At 39.5% G+C, this 17,607-nt stretch overlaps 1 protein-coding gene across 4 annotated transcripts in view; it reads right to left on the bottom strand.

Moving 5' to 3' along the window:
* LOC147245542 (myosin-10-like) overlaps nt 1–17,607 on the bottom strand; it is a 72,128-nt gene that overhangs the window by 18,154 nt on the left and 36,367 nt on the right. For 2 of the 4 annotated variants that reach the window (XM_086184844.1, XM_086184847.1), the window contains exons 4-15: nt 16,069–16,096; nt 12,092–12,194; nt 11,785–11,814; nt 7,562–7,654; nt 6,344–6,407; nt 5,754–5,852; nt 4,424–4,567; nt 4,244–4,339; nt 3,646–3,764; nt 1,702–1,854; nt 1,343–1,516; nt 1,088–1,261 (exon numbers count right to left, since the gene is read on the bottom strand). In XM_086184844.1, the coding sequence (XP_086040970.1) occupies nt 1,088–1,261; nt 1,343–1,516; nt 1,702–1,854; nt 3,646–3,764; nt 4,244–4,339; nt 4,424–4,567; nt 5,754–5,852; nt 6,344–6,407; nt 7,562–7,654; nt 11,785–11,814; nt 12,092–12,194; nt 16,069–16,096 (1,277 nt within the window). The remainder of the gene's footprint in view (nt 1–1,087; nt 1,262–1,342; nt 1,517–1,701; nt 1,855–3,645; nt 3,765–4,243; nt 4,340–4,423; nt 4,568–5,753; nt 5,853–6,343; nt 6,408–7,561; nt 7,655–11,784; nt 11,815–12,091; nt 12,195–16,068; nt 16,097–17,607) is intronic. The other 2 variants (XM_086184845.1, XM_086184848.1) reach the window with 1 other exon arrangement.

The raw sequence follows: 17,607 nt of genomic DNA, 5'->3' as shown, positions 1-17,607 counted from the left end.
ATCAGCTTCCATGATTGACAAGCGTCCTTGCTGGAATGTTGTGGAATACTGTTTTCTCTTAACAGATGGCAGACCTCCACACATGGGTTGTTGAAAACCCTGTTATATAATCACCGTAACACCAAGAATTCCAACGTAAACCAGATGTGGGTATCCTCAAGCGGCAGGATAACAACTGATCTATTGTATTCAGGCAATGATGTGGTTAAGATTGCCGTCAGAGAAGCTAAGTCTGTTGCTTCAAAAACATCAGCCAGACACTGAGGCTAAAAAGGGACATGAACAATTATAGTGTGTTTCAAAAATGTATATTGCATTTAGTTTTAATGAGACATGTCTTCTCATAATAGGGGCATGCTAAAAAGTGCGCTGCTTTTCAACCATGCGTTTGAGTCAGAAAGATTCATAGAGACAAAATTATTCAAAGCATTCCAATATTGAGTGAGAGGGCTATGATTGGCAGCAGTGAAACAGCTGCAATTTAATTTTACAGAGGTACTGTCCACATCAAGATCTGTCCAATAAGTGTGTTTACTTTTGATCCATATAGACTGTCCTGTCAAAGTTGCACTTTCACCTCCCACGGAAGGTGTGTTTTGACATGTTTACTGGGAAAATCACAGCGAAAGCATTTAGTTACCTGCAAACTGCTACAAATAACATCTTCCCAAAATCAAGGATAGATCATATTGGTGATATGATCGACATTGCAGTGTTATACATTCCTTCATAAGCCCAAAATAAACTGGGCAGTCAGAGGGATCGTGGGAAACTATCCATAAATCTATATCTGTAGGATTCTCTCAATGAGGTTGTTACACACCGCTGATCTGAGCCTGGAAAGCTATTTCAGTAGACAAGGATATTTGCCCTGTAGGCTAGTTGCAGCTGTTGTAATCACAATATCCTCAATACTGTTGCAAATATTGGATCAATTCAGTTCATTTTCAGTCCCTATTGATCATTTTGATTCAAACACAAGGAAAAATAGGGCCAAGGTTGAAAAATACCAGAATTAATTGGCTTAACCAGTTACTCTTCTCAAGAGAACACTTCAAATGCAATCTAAGGGACATAAAATATTTACCCTCCCGGCGTAGTGGATGATGCAGAAGTCAGCCTTGTCCTTGAGCTGACGTGGCTTCTGAAATTTGGTGTGTGTGCCCTGCTCTTGGAGCACCTTGTCTACAAAGGTCTTGTCAGTGGCCTTGGGAAACCAGCACTCTTCATCCAGCAGAGCGAGGATACCTGGAGGGTTATTCTGAGGAGGCAGATGTTTGTTGAACACATATGGTAAATTCAGATGGAAACACACACACATTCATAAACACAGAGCACTGACCGGCCTCTCAATGAGGTCAATGCAGGGCTGCAGGTCGAGGCCGAAGTCGATGAAACTCCACTCGATGCCTTCCCTCTGGTACTCTTCCTGCTCCAGGATGAACATGGTGTGGTTGAAGAGCTGCTGCAGCTTCTCATTGGTGTAGTTAATGCACAGCTGCTCAAATGAATTCAGCTGAAAGGAAACCACAGATATCGATACTTTTTTATTCTCATTCTCACGCCCTACTGCTGATATCTTGTTTGCCTCATCAGTTCTTTTCAAATCCTAATAAATTGGAAAACAAAATTCCACTGAGGAATCCGGGTTCTCTATTCACACAACGAAGGTGTTTATGTTTTGTAGAAGTTATCCTGCACCTCAAAAATCTCAAAACCAGCAATATCCAGAATGCCAATGAATGATGCCCCCTGGCGTTTGGTCCTGTCAAGGGCCTTGTTGATACGGTGGACCAGCCAGCGAAACAGACGCTCATATGTTGCCTTTGCCAAGGCTTCCACTGCAAAGTCAGCCTGAGAAGAAAACAAAGCACATTAGAGCCAGTGTTACATAGAGAGATGGATAGATGGATAGATAGATAGATAGATGATAGATAGACAGATAGATAGATAGATAGATAGATAGATAGATAGATAGATAGATGATAGATAGATAGATAGATAGATGATAGATAGACAGATAGATAGATAGATAGATGATAGATAGATAGATAGATAGATGATAGATAGATGATAGATAGATAGATAGATGATAGATAGATAGATGATAGATAGATAGATAGATAGATGATAGATAGATAGATAGATAGATAGATGATAGATAGATGATAGATAGATAGATAGATAGATAGATAGATAGATAGATAGATGATAGATAGATAGATGATAGATAGATAGATAGATAGATGATAGATAGATAGATAGATAGATGATAGATAGATAGATGATAGATAGATAGATAGATGATAGATAGATAGATAGATAGATAGATAGATAGATGATAGATAGATAGATAGACAGATAGATAGATGATAGATAGATAGATAGATAGACAGATAGATGGATAGATAGATAGATGATAGATAGATAGATAGATAGATGATAGATAGATAGATAGATAGACAGATAGATGGATAGATAGATAGATAGATAGATAGATAGATAGATGATAGATAGATAGATAGATAGATGATAGATAGATAGATAGATAGATGATAGATAGATAGATAGATAGATGATAGAGATAGATAGATAGATGATAGATAGATGATAGATAGATAGATGATAGATAGATAGATAGATAGATAGATAGATGATAGATAGATAGATAGATGATAGATAGATAGATAGATAGATGATAGATAGATAGATAGATAGATAGATAGATAGATGATAGATAGATGATAGATAGACAGATAGATGATAGATAGATAGATGATAGATAGATGATAGATAGATAGATAGATAGATAGATGATAGATAGATAGATAGATGATAGATAGATAGATAGATAGACAGATAGATAGATGATAGATAGATAGATGATAGATAGATAGATAGATAGATAGATAGATGATAGATAGATAGATAGATAGATAGATAGATAGATAGATAGATAGATGGATAGATAGATAGATAGATAGATAGATAGATAGATAGATGATAGATAGATAGATAGATGATAGATAGATAGATAGATAGACAGATAGATAGATGATAGATAGATAGATGATAGATAGATAGATAGATAGATAGATAGATGATAGATAGATAGATAGATAGATAGATAGATAGATGATAGATAGATAGATAGATAGACAGATAGATAGATGATAGATAGATAGATAGATAGATAGATAGATAGATAGATGATAGATAGATAGATAGATGGATGGATAGATGTTTTTATTGTCATTCACAAAGCATGGGGGTACATGAGGGAAAGAAAAATAGGACTCAGACCATCTGACTGAATAAATAAAAGAATAAAATAGGTTAAAATAAGATAAGTTATAAGAATATAGCTAATATATAGATAATTTATAGATAATTTATAGATAAGTTAAGAACAGGATACCTAGGACCTGTCTAGATTGGGCAGGTCCTAGGTATCGATATTAAAAGTCCATTGAGCCAAAAAGTGGAAATATTATGACATCTTAACAATTGCATTGCTGGTCTAAGTTTTACTGAGTGTTAATTGAACTTTTTCAGGAATGCTTTTTAAAATAATTTAATTGCTGAAAATAAAAAAAATATCAATAAACAAATCAATGTTATAAAAAGATTTGGATAACAGCTTACCTGTTCTTTGGTCTGCGCCTTCTGCACATAATCCCGTCCTACTTTAATCCTCGGGGTGAGGATAGCCCGAGTGAACTCCATAACGTTCATCCCCAGCAGGTGGCATAATTTCTGTGCCGCTGAAAGTACAAAGAAGTAAGAGGCTTTGACATGTGATATAACATCAAGTTTATTAAAAATGGAAATATAAAAATCTTTGTGATTGTGATACAATCTGATGTATGACTGTTGTTAAATCCGTATCGTTCAGTAATTATTAAATCACGTTCTGCTTTCATAGCGAGCGGCATGGGAGTTGTTTACTCCGCAGCTCATAGCGGTGACCCTCTTATACGTTCTCCAGGAAGCGTTCGTCCAAACATTACAAGTAAATATCGACAGACACACATCAGTGGAGTCACACTTCTAATAAAACATGTGCTCATAGTCAGAAAAGATATAGCGGCAGCATGAATCATTTGGTCATGAGCGACAGCGTTTCCACCACCTGTTGTGGTGAAAGCCGAGGGGTCGCAGTCATCTCATTTTCTAGACTGATGAATCACGACTGACACAAGAGCAACGTGTGTGTGTGGGTGTTTTAAGCTCGGCCACTTACCTGTGTTCTCAGGCATGGAGGCCTGATCGGAGTTCCTCTCTTTCTTAAAGACAATGTTGCCAAACTGCAGCACACCGGAGACCACCTTCAACATGCCTGGCAAAGACAGGACAACAAATGATTTATCCCGGGGGGAGGCAGTGAAGAAAGAATATGATCATCAGAAGAACTAACACTTACAGATGATTTCATCATGGGAGAAGCTCATGATGTGCATGGCTTCCAGTGTCTCCTGAAAATTCTCCTTGTCCTGCTGGCCAGGAATGGGAATGTTGCCATTTGACAGGAAACGGTAGTTATTGAAGCCTTCCAGGAGCAGGTCCGCTGCAGAGGGGACATCGAGACTTTTTTTTTGGCATTGTTTGTTTTAATTGTTATATGCTGTTGGAAGATGTTATCTTGTAGCACGTTGGATGTTTTTTTTTTTTTTTTTTTTAAAAGAAAAGCATATTTCAAAATCACAACAGACATTATCATTATTCATTGGAAATGTAAAGCATTTGCAGACTTTGCTTTGCTTATCTGTGTTTTCTTAGTAGTATACTGTTAACTACATATTTTCTTTTTCTTTTCCATCCATCATCCATCCATTTTCTACCACTTATCCTTTCAAAGGTCGGGGGGCGAGGGGGGGCTGGAGCCTATTCCAGCAGTCTTCGGGCGTGAGGCGGGGTTCACCCTGGACAGGTCACCAGTCCATCACAGGACCAACACATAGAGACAGACAACCATTCACACTCACAGTCACACCTACAGTCAATTTAGAGTATCAATCAGCCTCGTCCCCTCTTGATGTCTTTGGACTGTGGGAGGAAGCTGGAGTACCAGAGAGAACCCACACAGGAACAGGGAGAACATGGAGACTCACACAGAAAGATCCTGTGCTGGAGCCGGGGATTGAACCCAGAACCTTCTTGCTGTGAGGCCACAGTGCTGACCACTGCACCACCGTGCTGCCCTTTTTTATATTTTGAATATGTTCACAGCAAACATTTGAAGCATAAGTCATAGAACCAAATAGACCCACAGAGTCAACATTTGGTAACCAACCAATAAAAAGAAAAAAAAAATCCCATGAATTGAAAAAAAATTCAACTAGATTCAATGTGGGCTGCCATCTGCCTAAACCAGCCTGGTTGTAACAAGATAGAGAGAGAGAGAGAGAGAGAGAGAGAGAGAAGAGAGAGAGAGAGAGAGAGAGAGAGAACATAGCGCAATGCAAGTTTCTAAAACAGATGTAGAACAATAATCAGTCAATCTAGAAACAGAGATCAAATGCATATTTGAGTTTAAATCCACAAATTCAAAGAAGAAATATGCTTTTGACCGGTGAGATTTTAAAAACACCATCATGACACAATGTCTTAACAAACTAAATTAGAAGTTAAAAAGTAGAAAGATTATTTAGCCAGCAGTAATTCAAACCAGCTTTTCTCAGCTCTGTGTCTTGCCAGAAATAATTGATCATAAACACGAGACCTCACAGTTATTACTTGGATGCTTTACTCACTTCTCAGATGCTCTCCGGCTCCTGCCAGCAGACGGTAGAAAATGTGGAAGGTCCTCTCATCTTTGGCCTGTCTAATGGCCCGCGACTTCTCCAAAAGGTCTGAGAACAATGGTGAAGGTCTGACCAGGAAATTCTTGGATGACTATCAAGCAACTGATTTGAACTCGGAAATTAAAGCACTTACTTTTATTGTGCTTTCTTTACATCATTCCATTGATAATTTTGAGGTTCTCATAAAAGCGATCGCTAACTAGCTAAGGAACTGTACGAACCACTGAGATTAATATCTATAATAGTCCTGCAATAAATCTATTCTAATTCAAGAGCCATATTTCTTATGGCATGGCAGAAATAACTAAAATAAAAGCAAAAGGTTATAAAGAAAACTTGGCCTTTGGAGATGAGAGCCCTGTAGCTCCATCTGGGAAAGGCACAACAGAAATTACATCCTTGTTATAAAGCAAAACCACTGCTGTCGTATCTACACGCCGTTTGTTTTCTAGTGTGTATCCCTTATCTCCTTTACCTCTGTTGTTTCTTAACAATCTCTCATCCTTGAGCTCCTTCAGCCAGTCCAAGTAAAAGGATACAAGTTTCAATATTGGCCCCAACAATGTAGCCTGTGACATCAAAATTGATTCTGATGAACTTGCCCTGGAGAAAAACAAGAAGATGCGGGATTTTGTTAAGACATCACAGGTTAACATGCGCACAAGTTTGAAAATACCGCCCTGTAGGTTCTTCCAATTGACAGATGCGTGAGAGCATCAAACCACAGCATTAGGAGAAGCCAGGTTAGCAGGACCAAAATAGCCCCTCGAAGGCATGTCTGTGGTTTCAAGGCAATGAATAGGTGTGACTGTCTGTCCGCAGGCTCTCATTGCTCGTCGGCGGAGTCAGCGGTTCATTTATGGTGAGCGCTACTGTGGTTACTCTGGGCCATGTGGTTACCGCAGTCACGAAAAAAAAAATGTAAATGCTTTGAGAGAGAGTTGTTGACATTCCTGTAAGTCATTACTACAAAACCTAGGCTAACAAAATAATGGCACTACTACATATGCTACATTTCTTTTTTGGACTCAGAGAATCGTCAAAAAAAACAATTACTGTTCATGAAATAATCTAAACCATTTGTTCCGAAACTTAAGCCACTAAGTACCCTCGGAACATTCATCCTCCTGATGTGTACCTTCTCTATGTCCACGGACGGCGCTAGCACTGTCAGTGGATAAGCTTAATGTCAGCTTTGTCAGACACAGCGCTGGAAACCCTGGTACAGACTGCTTTTAAAACTCTGGCCTTCAACTCATTCGCTGCGTTCACCGACACTTTCTGCTGCCCCCATAGGTGTGAAGCTTGTGTCAACCGTTTGAACAAGTTAGCCAACATACTGGGTGCTAACAGGCCCTTTTTTTCCCTAGTTTTTCCAACACAAAAGATTTAATTTAGTCTCCCAATTTTTATCTCAACTCCAAATATTTCTGACCGTTATTCTAAACAAGGTGATCTACAGGGAAGTCTTTTTTCGTCCCCATTTGTATGAATCAAAGTTCACACTGAGGTGAATTATCTTTACATTTATATTAGTTATATTTATCTCAACACATCAAAGAGTACTGTTATTTCTGAGAACTAAATAAACATAAAATACAGTTTTAGTAGTTTGGTCCAGATTGTGTAGTTTTCATTGTAAAAATCTTTTAAAGCAAAAGTAAACTACATTGATAGTCAGTGGTGAGCTGACCTGAATCAACTGGACGCTAACTGTATGTTTATATCATACAAATTTAACTGAAGCATGAACTCACAAAGCGAGATGAATTGTCATTCTTCACTGTCTTGGCGTTACCAAAAGATTCGAGGATAGGGTTGGCCTGCAGGAGCTGGCGTTCCAACTCACCCTGTGGAGAAAGACAGAGAGGTGAGAAGCCATCCAGGTGCCCAGCATGTCTTCTGACCAGTTCTGTGTGATGAATCTTTTTTATCACTGGTCATATTCTACTTTGTTCGCCAGAGGATACAGAAGGTAACAAGAACATATCAGTTAAATATCAGTTAAACGAGCGGCAACAGAAAAATGTGCCAAGTCAATATATCAATCTGATCCGTCACACAGTCAAACAGTTTATCATCGCACTGCTGGCTGTCCTTTAGTTATCTTCAGTATTTCTGAGTGAATTCTGTCGAGAGAACTCAAGTTCAATTTGCCAAGTCATCAAAAACAGATTGAGAAAACTCGTGAAACCACAAAAGCAATACAATAAATGTATTTCCACACATGCGCCGTGGTAAGTGGTTGGTTTGGGCTGATAAGTGAACTGAATTTTCATGGCTGGCCCATTCCTGCGACGGTGACGGTGTCCCTATATATAACTGAAGACTGTGCCACAGTGAAAGTTATGGCTTCTTTCCAAATCTCATAACCTGTGTTAGAACCCATGACTCCTCCAATCACAAACACATAACACAACCTCTGATTCAGGATGATGGCAGCACAGAAATAGCAAATGTAATGATCCCTAAATGCAGAAGTTCTCCATGTGTCCTGACAGATATGATACCTTAGTGACGGACCAACGTGAAAGATCTTCCTTTTAATTCTGTTGAGAATTCAAACCGTATCTCATCTCTCGTTTCCACTTATCCATGCTGTTACATACCTTCACAACTCTGACACCACTAACTCTGTTTAATCATCTTCTATAAATGTCCTCTGAATCTGTTAGTCCCGGGCTGCTGTCAATTAATTATCACTGTGTCGCCACTATTGTTCCATTCATATCTAAGACTGGGCAACCTACCTCCTCCCAAACTCCATCTGGATGTTCCTGGAGCCACATCCAAGAAGTTCTGTTGTCATCAATATCGTTTTAATTGCAAAAGTGTTTTCACTTGACTGATATCATCTATTGATGATATCAGTGAAACAAATGGATCTCTCCTTTTTGAATTGAAAAATAATCCAATCACAGTTCTTTCAAGCTTTCAATAAAGGAGCACAAATACCACTGAAAACAGGAATTCCCATTTGCTCTGGTCTGATTTACTACTTCTCCACTACCTCATGTCCCCCCTGTTTCACCCCCCTTCAAACTTCTCTCCTCCACCATGCTCTCCCTCTATCCCTGGCTCTACATTCCTCTGGCCTCTGCTCAGAGGCAGCTGTAATGTAATGCAGAAGGAGAGAAGCATTACAGAGGTCAGGGCAATGGTGTATTCTGGCAGTGGTGCTCCCAGTTTTAGCTACTTCCACTAAAATGCAGCCTATTAAACAAGCCTTCACCTGGATTTTGTGAGCTCAGAGCCACAGACTAAAGGAGTAACTCTTTAGTTATGAGATTTTTAGAGATTTTTACATTTATAGGAGAAGTAGAGACATCGAGTATTGTTTTTCGGAGTGAAAGAAAAATAACTACTGGTTAAATCAAACAAAGGAGCAAAAAAATATCAAGTTAAGTAAACTAAGTACTGTGGCAAACGAGTGCAAGTACCGAGGTTTGATGGCAAGAAGTTTTTTTTAACCCCCCCCCCAAGCATTTGCGTCATTTCCCTCTGCCGGTACAACACTGTCACATACTTGTGTACGTAGCTAAGCGTAGTCAGTGTTACACTATTGCATTATTTAAAACTTGGCCATAATATCGACCATTTCTGTGTTTAATCTATTGATGGGTGTCCTACACATTTTTACCAATATAATTCTGTACATTTTACACACCTTTCTTCTTATCTAAGCCTCGCCATTTTTATAATCCATGACCTTTTCAGGTTTTTCAAGACTGTAAGAACCTTGAATTGAATTGATGATGCAACTGAGGCCTTTATACAATGAAAGACTTGATAATTTGAGTATGATGATCACATCTGAGACTTTAGAGTAGCAGAGTTCAGAAATTCCATCTCAACTACTGAAAGCAAACTACACACATGCATCTAAAGTACATCACCAATCAACAGCATGCATGAAAATATTGATGATTTGATTACAGAAATGTGATATCTTCTTTTGACACTTGAGCTTGCAGTATCACCATTCCTCACTATAATGAAAAAAACTGAAATGTGGCATAAAGCATTCAAGGGGAGGTGTTTAGTGTGGCTGTGGTCTGACTTTCACAGGGATTTTGTGTTAAATGGACATATGAATCACAAACCGATGCTAAATGGAATGGTGAAAGTTAATGCACAACTACTATTCAGTGCAACACCTCCTGAAAAAGTGGATTTTCTCTCTCTCTCTCTCTCTCTCTCTCTCTCTCTCCCTGTCTCTCCCTTATAAAATGAGCTAAAAAGTAACTATAACCGTTATGGTGATGTGATGTTCAATAAAGCTGGACAATTTGGTTAAAGTTGGTTAAACTTGATTGGACGGCAAAGTGGTGCAGTGGTTAGCACTTTCACCTCACAGTGTTCACCAGTTTTCCTGGTTCAAGACCGGGGCTTTTCTGTGTGGAGTTTGCATGTTCTCCCTGCATCTATGTTGGTTCTCTCTGAGTATTCCAACTTCCTCCCACAGTCCAAAGATGTGCAAGTTAGGTTAAAGGTGCACTAAGCGTTGTTGCCTGACGTCACTTCCATTGACGTTCGCTGTAAATTCCAAACAAAAAACAGAGCAAGCTCGCCCCTCCCCCCGTGTTTCTGGAAAAGTCATGAACGCGCATCCACATCGAAAGTGGATCTGTGCTGCGCTAACGTCGCTAAGATGAGTGAGCAAACTCCAACTGTTCGGTGAGTAAATCCATATTTTAAGTCTTTCTGCACTCTCTTTACGATATTCGGTTATTCAAAATAAAAGATTCATCTGAGCGTCTTTTCTGTGGTCGTGCCTCCAGCACTTCCCCAAATGCATGTGTTGAGTTGTTAGACGCCGTCCAGCTATCTAGCAGCTTGCTACTACACTACTCAATCGACTCTGCTTATTCCCCAACGTATGCACGGGCACTACCCCCTCCCATCCCCAACCATCTTGTCTGTGATTGGCTGGAATGTGGTTTGTTGTGTTTATGTGCACATCCTGCGCACTCAGTGCTTGTTTGCCGTTTGTGAGCCCTGTGTTAACTCCAGAGACCGGACTTTTTCACAGTGTATTGAGGGGGCAGGCAGCTAGCAGATCAAGAGAGACGCCTACGATTTGAGACAAAAATGAAAACGCATTGAAACCATACAACAACGCTTAGTGCACCTTGAATCAGTGACTCTAAATTGACTTTAGGTGTGGCTGTGAGTGTGAATGGTTGTCTGTCTCTATGTGTTGGCCCTGGGACGGACTGGCGACCTGTCCAGGGTGAACCTTGCCTCTTGCCCGAAGCTGGCTGGGATAGACTGCAGCCCACAGTTAAATTGAATATGCCAGCTAGATGTGATTGGTGCTGATGTGAAAGAGGGTCAAAAATTTGATATTTTAGTTTGTTTGTTCTAAGATCAAGTCAAAGTGTTTATGAATTACTGAGAATATGGCTAGATTAAAAAAAAGATGTGGATTTGACTGGACAATGGGTTTTGTAAACCAACATTTCTGGAGAGTTTTGTTGTTTGTAGTTGGTGGCTGTGGAATGCCGTTAGTTTCAAACTAAGTATATGTGGCTGGCTCTCTCTGAATTTTGGACTCAAAAAAGAAGTCATGCAAGAGGGAAAAATGTCTTTGTGAGTTTAAGACACCTATTTGTGAGTACCTGAACAGCAAAACACATTTTGTTGGTTGTCTTACTTTAATGTGAACTGTTCCAATGTCAGATTTATACTTAACCAGTGTTTCTGCTAAGACATAATTTCCCCTCTATCTAGAAGTTTTATTATCATGAGCCTGCTGGGTTAATGGCAGATTGACTGGGCTTCAAATATCCATGTGGGGAGACTCAGCCAGCACAAACAACTGCCTCACAATGAAAGAAGCTTAGCTTAGTCTGCTGGTCATTAAAGTCAGAAGCAGCGGATATTGAGAGATAAGGCCATGCACACATACTGTACACATGCATACATACACACAACTGACCACACACTCTCACTTTCCGGCAGCGGGAGAGACACTTGCCTGTAGCTTGAACGCTTTGGGAGATTCTGGCTGTTTTTTATGGATAAACAAATGTAAGTGTTAAGATTTGAAGGGTTTATGTCAGTCAGACACAAGCCACAGGAAACTGACTGAAGCAGGATGTTAGCTGTTGATTAATAGCACTTTACATGTAACTAAAGCAGGATAAGAGAAAAATACATTCAAATACAGCAGCATTGTTTTGTATTTAAGATGATAAGATGGATGATACAAGAAGAGAGTGCAGAAAAGGAGAGAAATAACACAGAAAGCCCAGGCTTGGCCAAGGAAAAATGTATGCTCTCACAGGAATGTTGTGGTCTTTGCGTCCTTTGTGTGAGGAGGCAACGTGGGCCAGGTACTGGATGACCTTCTTCGTATTCTCAGTCTTGCCAGCGCCTGATTCACCTCTGAAAACAAAGCAATTGGAAACCACAGAAATTTAGAGATAGATAGAGAGAAGCACCAAAAGTGTGACTGAATGAAGAATGGATACTCATTCATTCATTCTTCATTCATTCACACTTTTGCCCCTTCTCTCTAAAATGTGTAAATAAACACATTTAAAAGAGGTTTATTTCTCATTACCACCAAGAGCTAATTAACCACCCCTAATTTTCAATAAAATGGATTAAAGCATATACATAACAATTAATAGGCAGCATTCATATCAAATGCATAAAATGAATTGCGCACCCATTGCCTAACCCTAACCAAATTGCAAGAGTTCTGGAAGCTATTGGACCTGGATCATCACGAGTGTTGTAGGTGAGCAGGGATATTTTAATTTGGAACTTTATCCTGCCTGTAGCAGGACGCAAATGATAGTTGTGATATAGGATCCACAGCTGGTGTTGATTAATAGCCTGCCTGATATATTTTGAAAATTTGCAGGTAGGAGAGGGTCATCTGAATGATAAAAAAGATGATCGAGTAGTTCTAGGTTTCTAGATCAAAGCATGCGTTAAACAAGGTTCCTCATTTGGAAAAAAGCCAGACTGAGCGTGTCAATGTAAGGGCCAAAGACATGGATCCAATATTCAGACTTAAAAGAAAAAACCCAATAAGAATTATAAACAAAAGCACCTACAGAAAACCATCAAACCCTCTCTTCATCAAACTGAAAGCACTAAAATTCAAGGATTTGGTCGACCTCAAAACCATTCAACTCACGCACAAAGCAAAGCAGCATCAGATACCAGATAGCACCCAAAAGTTGTTCCAATTGAGGGAAATAACCACAGTCTCAGGGGACTATGTATGTTTAAAAAGCAGCAGGTATGCACGTTGCACATTGTACATCAGTAAAAGGAATCAATCTGTGGAACAGCGGTAGTGAAGAAATGAAAACATGCATGTCATTAAGTAAGTTCCAACATATTTTTACAAACAAATTTCTGAATGGATACAAGATGGACATTGTCACGTGAATTTATAACCAATGAACAATGCACCTTGTTTGGCTGATATGCTTTCTTTTCTTCTCTTTTTCTCCATGCTATGATTGATAAACTAAAAAAACATAGTAAAAAAAAGGGGTTGGACTACATACATTTTTATTAACTTCATCCTAAACCCTTTTGAACATGGAATGGCTATTATTTTTGTTATAGAGTTGTCAAATCAACTTGATTTATGTTTCTTTTTTTTTTGCCTAAACTATTTTATTTATTTTTGTTTGTTTGTTTGAATATGTTTGAATAAATAAAAGATTCCACCAGGGTTTTAAGTGGTGGGTTTGACTTGGGTGGTTAGCGCTCTGATGTAGGATTTCAGGACCAAAGGGTGTAGAGTGATGGAATGGCCATCAAGGAAGTGAACTGAAGGGACAGGAAGAGAAAAGGAGAGAGCAAATGACCATCAGGCCATTTGTTGTTTTCTAAATCCATCCATCTGGTTCACTAGAGAACCCTGTGGTTGTGCGGGCCAGTCTCCAAAATTTCCAGGTTCTGCTTTTGGGCAGTTTCTAATGATAGCTGTGTTCAGGCAGGGCAATCCACAGCTCCCACATTCAAGTCCCACAGAAGCTCTGAAACCAGGCCAGCAGCACTACATGTATCTACATACCAGTGGCTTTAGTCTAGCTGGCTATTAGCTCCACTGCAGTTTTAGATGCTACACTAGAAATTAAGGGGCAAGTCCTTTAATGCGAGATGCAGGCAGGCCAATATAGGTCAAGTGACTAATCCAACTGGTTAGGCTTGATGTTTCATAATTTCACAGAGGTGAGAAAATCTCATGTCACAATATTTCTAAAACAGGGTTTTTGTAAAACTGTTTTCCCAACTTCTTATTCTTTCTAGAAAAGGTGTGAACAGTAGGGGTTACAGAGTCATGTGCAGCATGTGAAGGCTCTCTGTCTCCTGCTTCACTTGCTCTGCTGATCACTCTTTCACAACCTGTCTTCCCATCCTGTCCAATTGTATCCACAACTCTGAAGTGAGAGATTCTACAAGTCCTCAGTCTCACAAGCCACTCCCTGTTCTGTTCTTTGGAATATGAAGAGCACACAGATATTAGGCTGAGGCTACATTTCAATGATGTGTTTCAAATCTTTGTCATACAACCCACTGGGGTCAACTCGATCGGATCTGTGCATTGGGTTGTATAATTGTGATCTAGGAGCTCAATTTAAAGGTTCATTATGTCTTTGGTAATGTATACAAGATCAGATAGAAGGAAAGATGAAGTAATTTTTTGCCAATAATCCCAAAAAGAAATTGCAGATTTGCAGGCCATTCAACAGTAAACACAGGGACACAAGTAAACACCAGATTTTGATCATCCACTCAAGACTGCAGGTCTGCTTTTATGAAGACATCCCTCCAAACCACTTAAGATCCTGTGCCAACATAAATAGACTTGTGGCATTTTAATGTGTGGCAGACCCACATGGCTCAGTGACCCCCGCAAGATAACTTCCATCTTCTACTCCATAGTGCGTTCGAGGTGTCTAACTCAGTTTAACACGAGGCTGTTTAAAAAAAAAAAATTCTTTAGTGTTTGTGTTTACAGCAATACTTCCAAGGGATTGAGAGGTATCTTTCCATACTCAGAAGTACTGAAGCAATTTAGCTGGTGCCATAAAAGGGGATCTTCAATACTCGGGTTAATGGGCAAAAACTTCAACCAAAAAGTATATTCTGTCTTTCAAGTACTAACAAATAGATGTATTGAGCTCTAAAGGACCTTTTTTCAGGAGGCACAGTGGTGCCGGCTCGGTGCTCCGGCTTCCTCCCACAGTCCAAAGAGCAAAGTGGGGACGAGGCTGATTGATACTCTAAATTGACCACAGGCATGGCTGTGAGTGTGAATGGTTGTCTGTCTCTATGTGTTGGCCCTGCGATGGACTGGCAATCCGTCTGGGGTGAACCCCTCCTCATGCCCAAAAGCTGCTGGGATAGGCTCCAGCCCCCCCCCCCCCCGACCCTTAACAGGATAAGCGGTAGAAAATGGATGGACATTTTTTCACTTCTTTATGACTCCAGAGTGCAGAAAAAGCCAGCAACATATATTTAGCTTGAAGCTAAATGGTTTGTGATGGCGAACAACAGCACAGCTGTAGAAAAAAATTCAGTTTACAAACTCTCAGACACTTTGTGTGGTATAATCCATGTCTCCATTATCCAGCTCCATGTTCAGTAAACCACAAACACTTTACTTCAAGCTTAAAACAAAGTATAATAAACTATAAATCTTCCAGTTCAGTGTTACTGGGAACAAAGCGCAGATGAGTGTGAGCAAGTTGGATCGGCTGGATGCCCAAGCTGGTCACACTTGGTGCTACCGTGAACCAGCCAAACCAGAAGTGTTACAATTTGCTTTTAGCTAAAATCAGAGTGTTTTGGATTTCTGACCATATGGCTGAACAAAGGACATGCGCATTAGAAGTCTGTAAGCCATCAGTTGCCATTACCTACAAATTAAATAGATGTGGCTGGTATAGTGAAAAAATATCTTTGAGTGCTCAAGACACCTATTTCTGAGTAATTGAAAGGCCCTCAAGAAAGTGCAGCAATTCATTTCTCTCTGCCATCGAAGATGAAGGCATGAAACCATCCAAACATACACCTAACTCCCTTAACACTGGGTAGAGCTGCTGCATAAGCTGCATCTGCAAAAAGCTACAAGAAATCTGCCTTTCAATAGGATAAAACACAACAGCATAAAAGATGAACAGAGGTGGAGAGGGGGTTAGTCTAATAAGACGAAACAGCCGGGATATCAGGTAACTTGGTAGTGATGATCTTTCTCTTTGTTATGATTCAAATGGGCAATACTCACGTGCAAAGAATTGATTGGTCCTCTCGATCTGGTGAGAGAAAACAGAAAAAAATAGTCACCGTTTTTACACCAGATTCTTCTTCACAACTAGAATAGGCAAGGCAAGGCAAGGCAATTTTCTTTGTAGAGCCCGTTTTCACCAACAGTTTGTCTCAAAGGGCTTCACATGGCGTCATAACAACATCCTCTGCCCTCAGACCCTCACATCGACTGAGGAAAAACTCCATAGAAAACCCTTTTAACAGGGAAAAATCTGAGAAACCTCAGGGTGAGCAACAGAGGAGGATCCCTCACCCAGGACGGACAGACGTGCAGTAGATGTTCTTACAATAAACACAACAGCCTTTTGTGGTGGGGCTGTTGGAATATAACGCAATAAAATGCTAATAAACTGGTTTGTTTTGTACGCCAACAAGCATTAGGAAGTGTAAATTCTGATGTTTAATTGACTTCCACTTGATACATGGGACTCGATCATCTAAGAGACGGGGTCATGGCTGTACGGAGGGTTTATAGAGCCAGAGAGAAAGGATTTTTCTCATTATAACATTGCACAAACAAGCAACTTGTTGGAAAGATAAAGTCAAAATGTTTGACATGTACTCCACCTCACTCTGATTAATATTTCAGAGTTCATCTGAGGAAAAGGAACATAAAATTGAACAAATGTATGGCCCTAAAAGCCAGTTTGCAGCAACTCCAGTAATGGCATATAGAATTTAGTTGCACGTTTCATCAGTTGTTGTGAATCTTTGGTCTAAACTGGCTGTCAGACTTACTCATCAACAAAGCTTAGTGAAATTAAATTCTGTTAAAATAAGGGATTTGGACATTTGCACGGCCACATATCGCCGCCTTCATAAATTAAGTGCCCAAGTCATTTTTTTTTCAAGTTTACAGAAAACACACAAAAAACTGGAGACAAAACATCATAGTTTATTTTAGGCAAGAAAAAAAAAAGACTGGCAAAGAAGGTGACAATATTGCTTATTAAATGCACGTTCTCTATTTATCATGCTCACACAAGCACTCATTCATCGGTTTATGTTAGATATCCAAAAGAGGCTGCTGATTAATATCTCATGTAACGGAGAGACAGTCTCTCAGTAACTGAACCCTAAAGGCACGATGACCTGTGCTATACAATCTGCTTGTGTACTATCAAGAATCACATCAATCTTAGTGGATGGAGACAAAGCAGAAATAAGCATGACACAAGAGTTGACAAAAATGAACAAAAGTCTCTGAAAAACACCAAGTAACAGTTATGTTTTCACACGAATCTGTTAGTCTATCAGTTAACAGGATTCCAGCAAAATTCACAATAATTTTCATAAACCTTAGTACAGAAATGTATCATTGTGAGCCAAGGAGGAATCCATTTGATGTGGGGGCAGATCTGTTTAATTGATGATTCTTTATTGATATCATTATAAACTTAAAAAAGACAAAAAACCTTTTGAGACTGCCATCTGTCAGCCTTGTCTCCATTCATCCTTTAGAACCTCACCAGATTATTACAAAATTTGAAGATTTTTA

This window comes from Aulostomus chinensis, chromosome 18 (assembly GCF_037954235.1).
Source record: "Aulostomus chinensis isolate RoL2024-O1b breed Wild chromosome 18, RoL_Achi_v1.0, whole genome shotgun sequence".
Lineage (NCBI taxonomy): Eukaryota > Metazoa > Chordata > Actinopteri > Syngnathiformes > Aulostomidae > Aulostomus > Aulostomus chinensis.
This window is presented reverse-complemented; position numbering and strand designations above follow the sequence as displayed.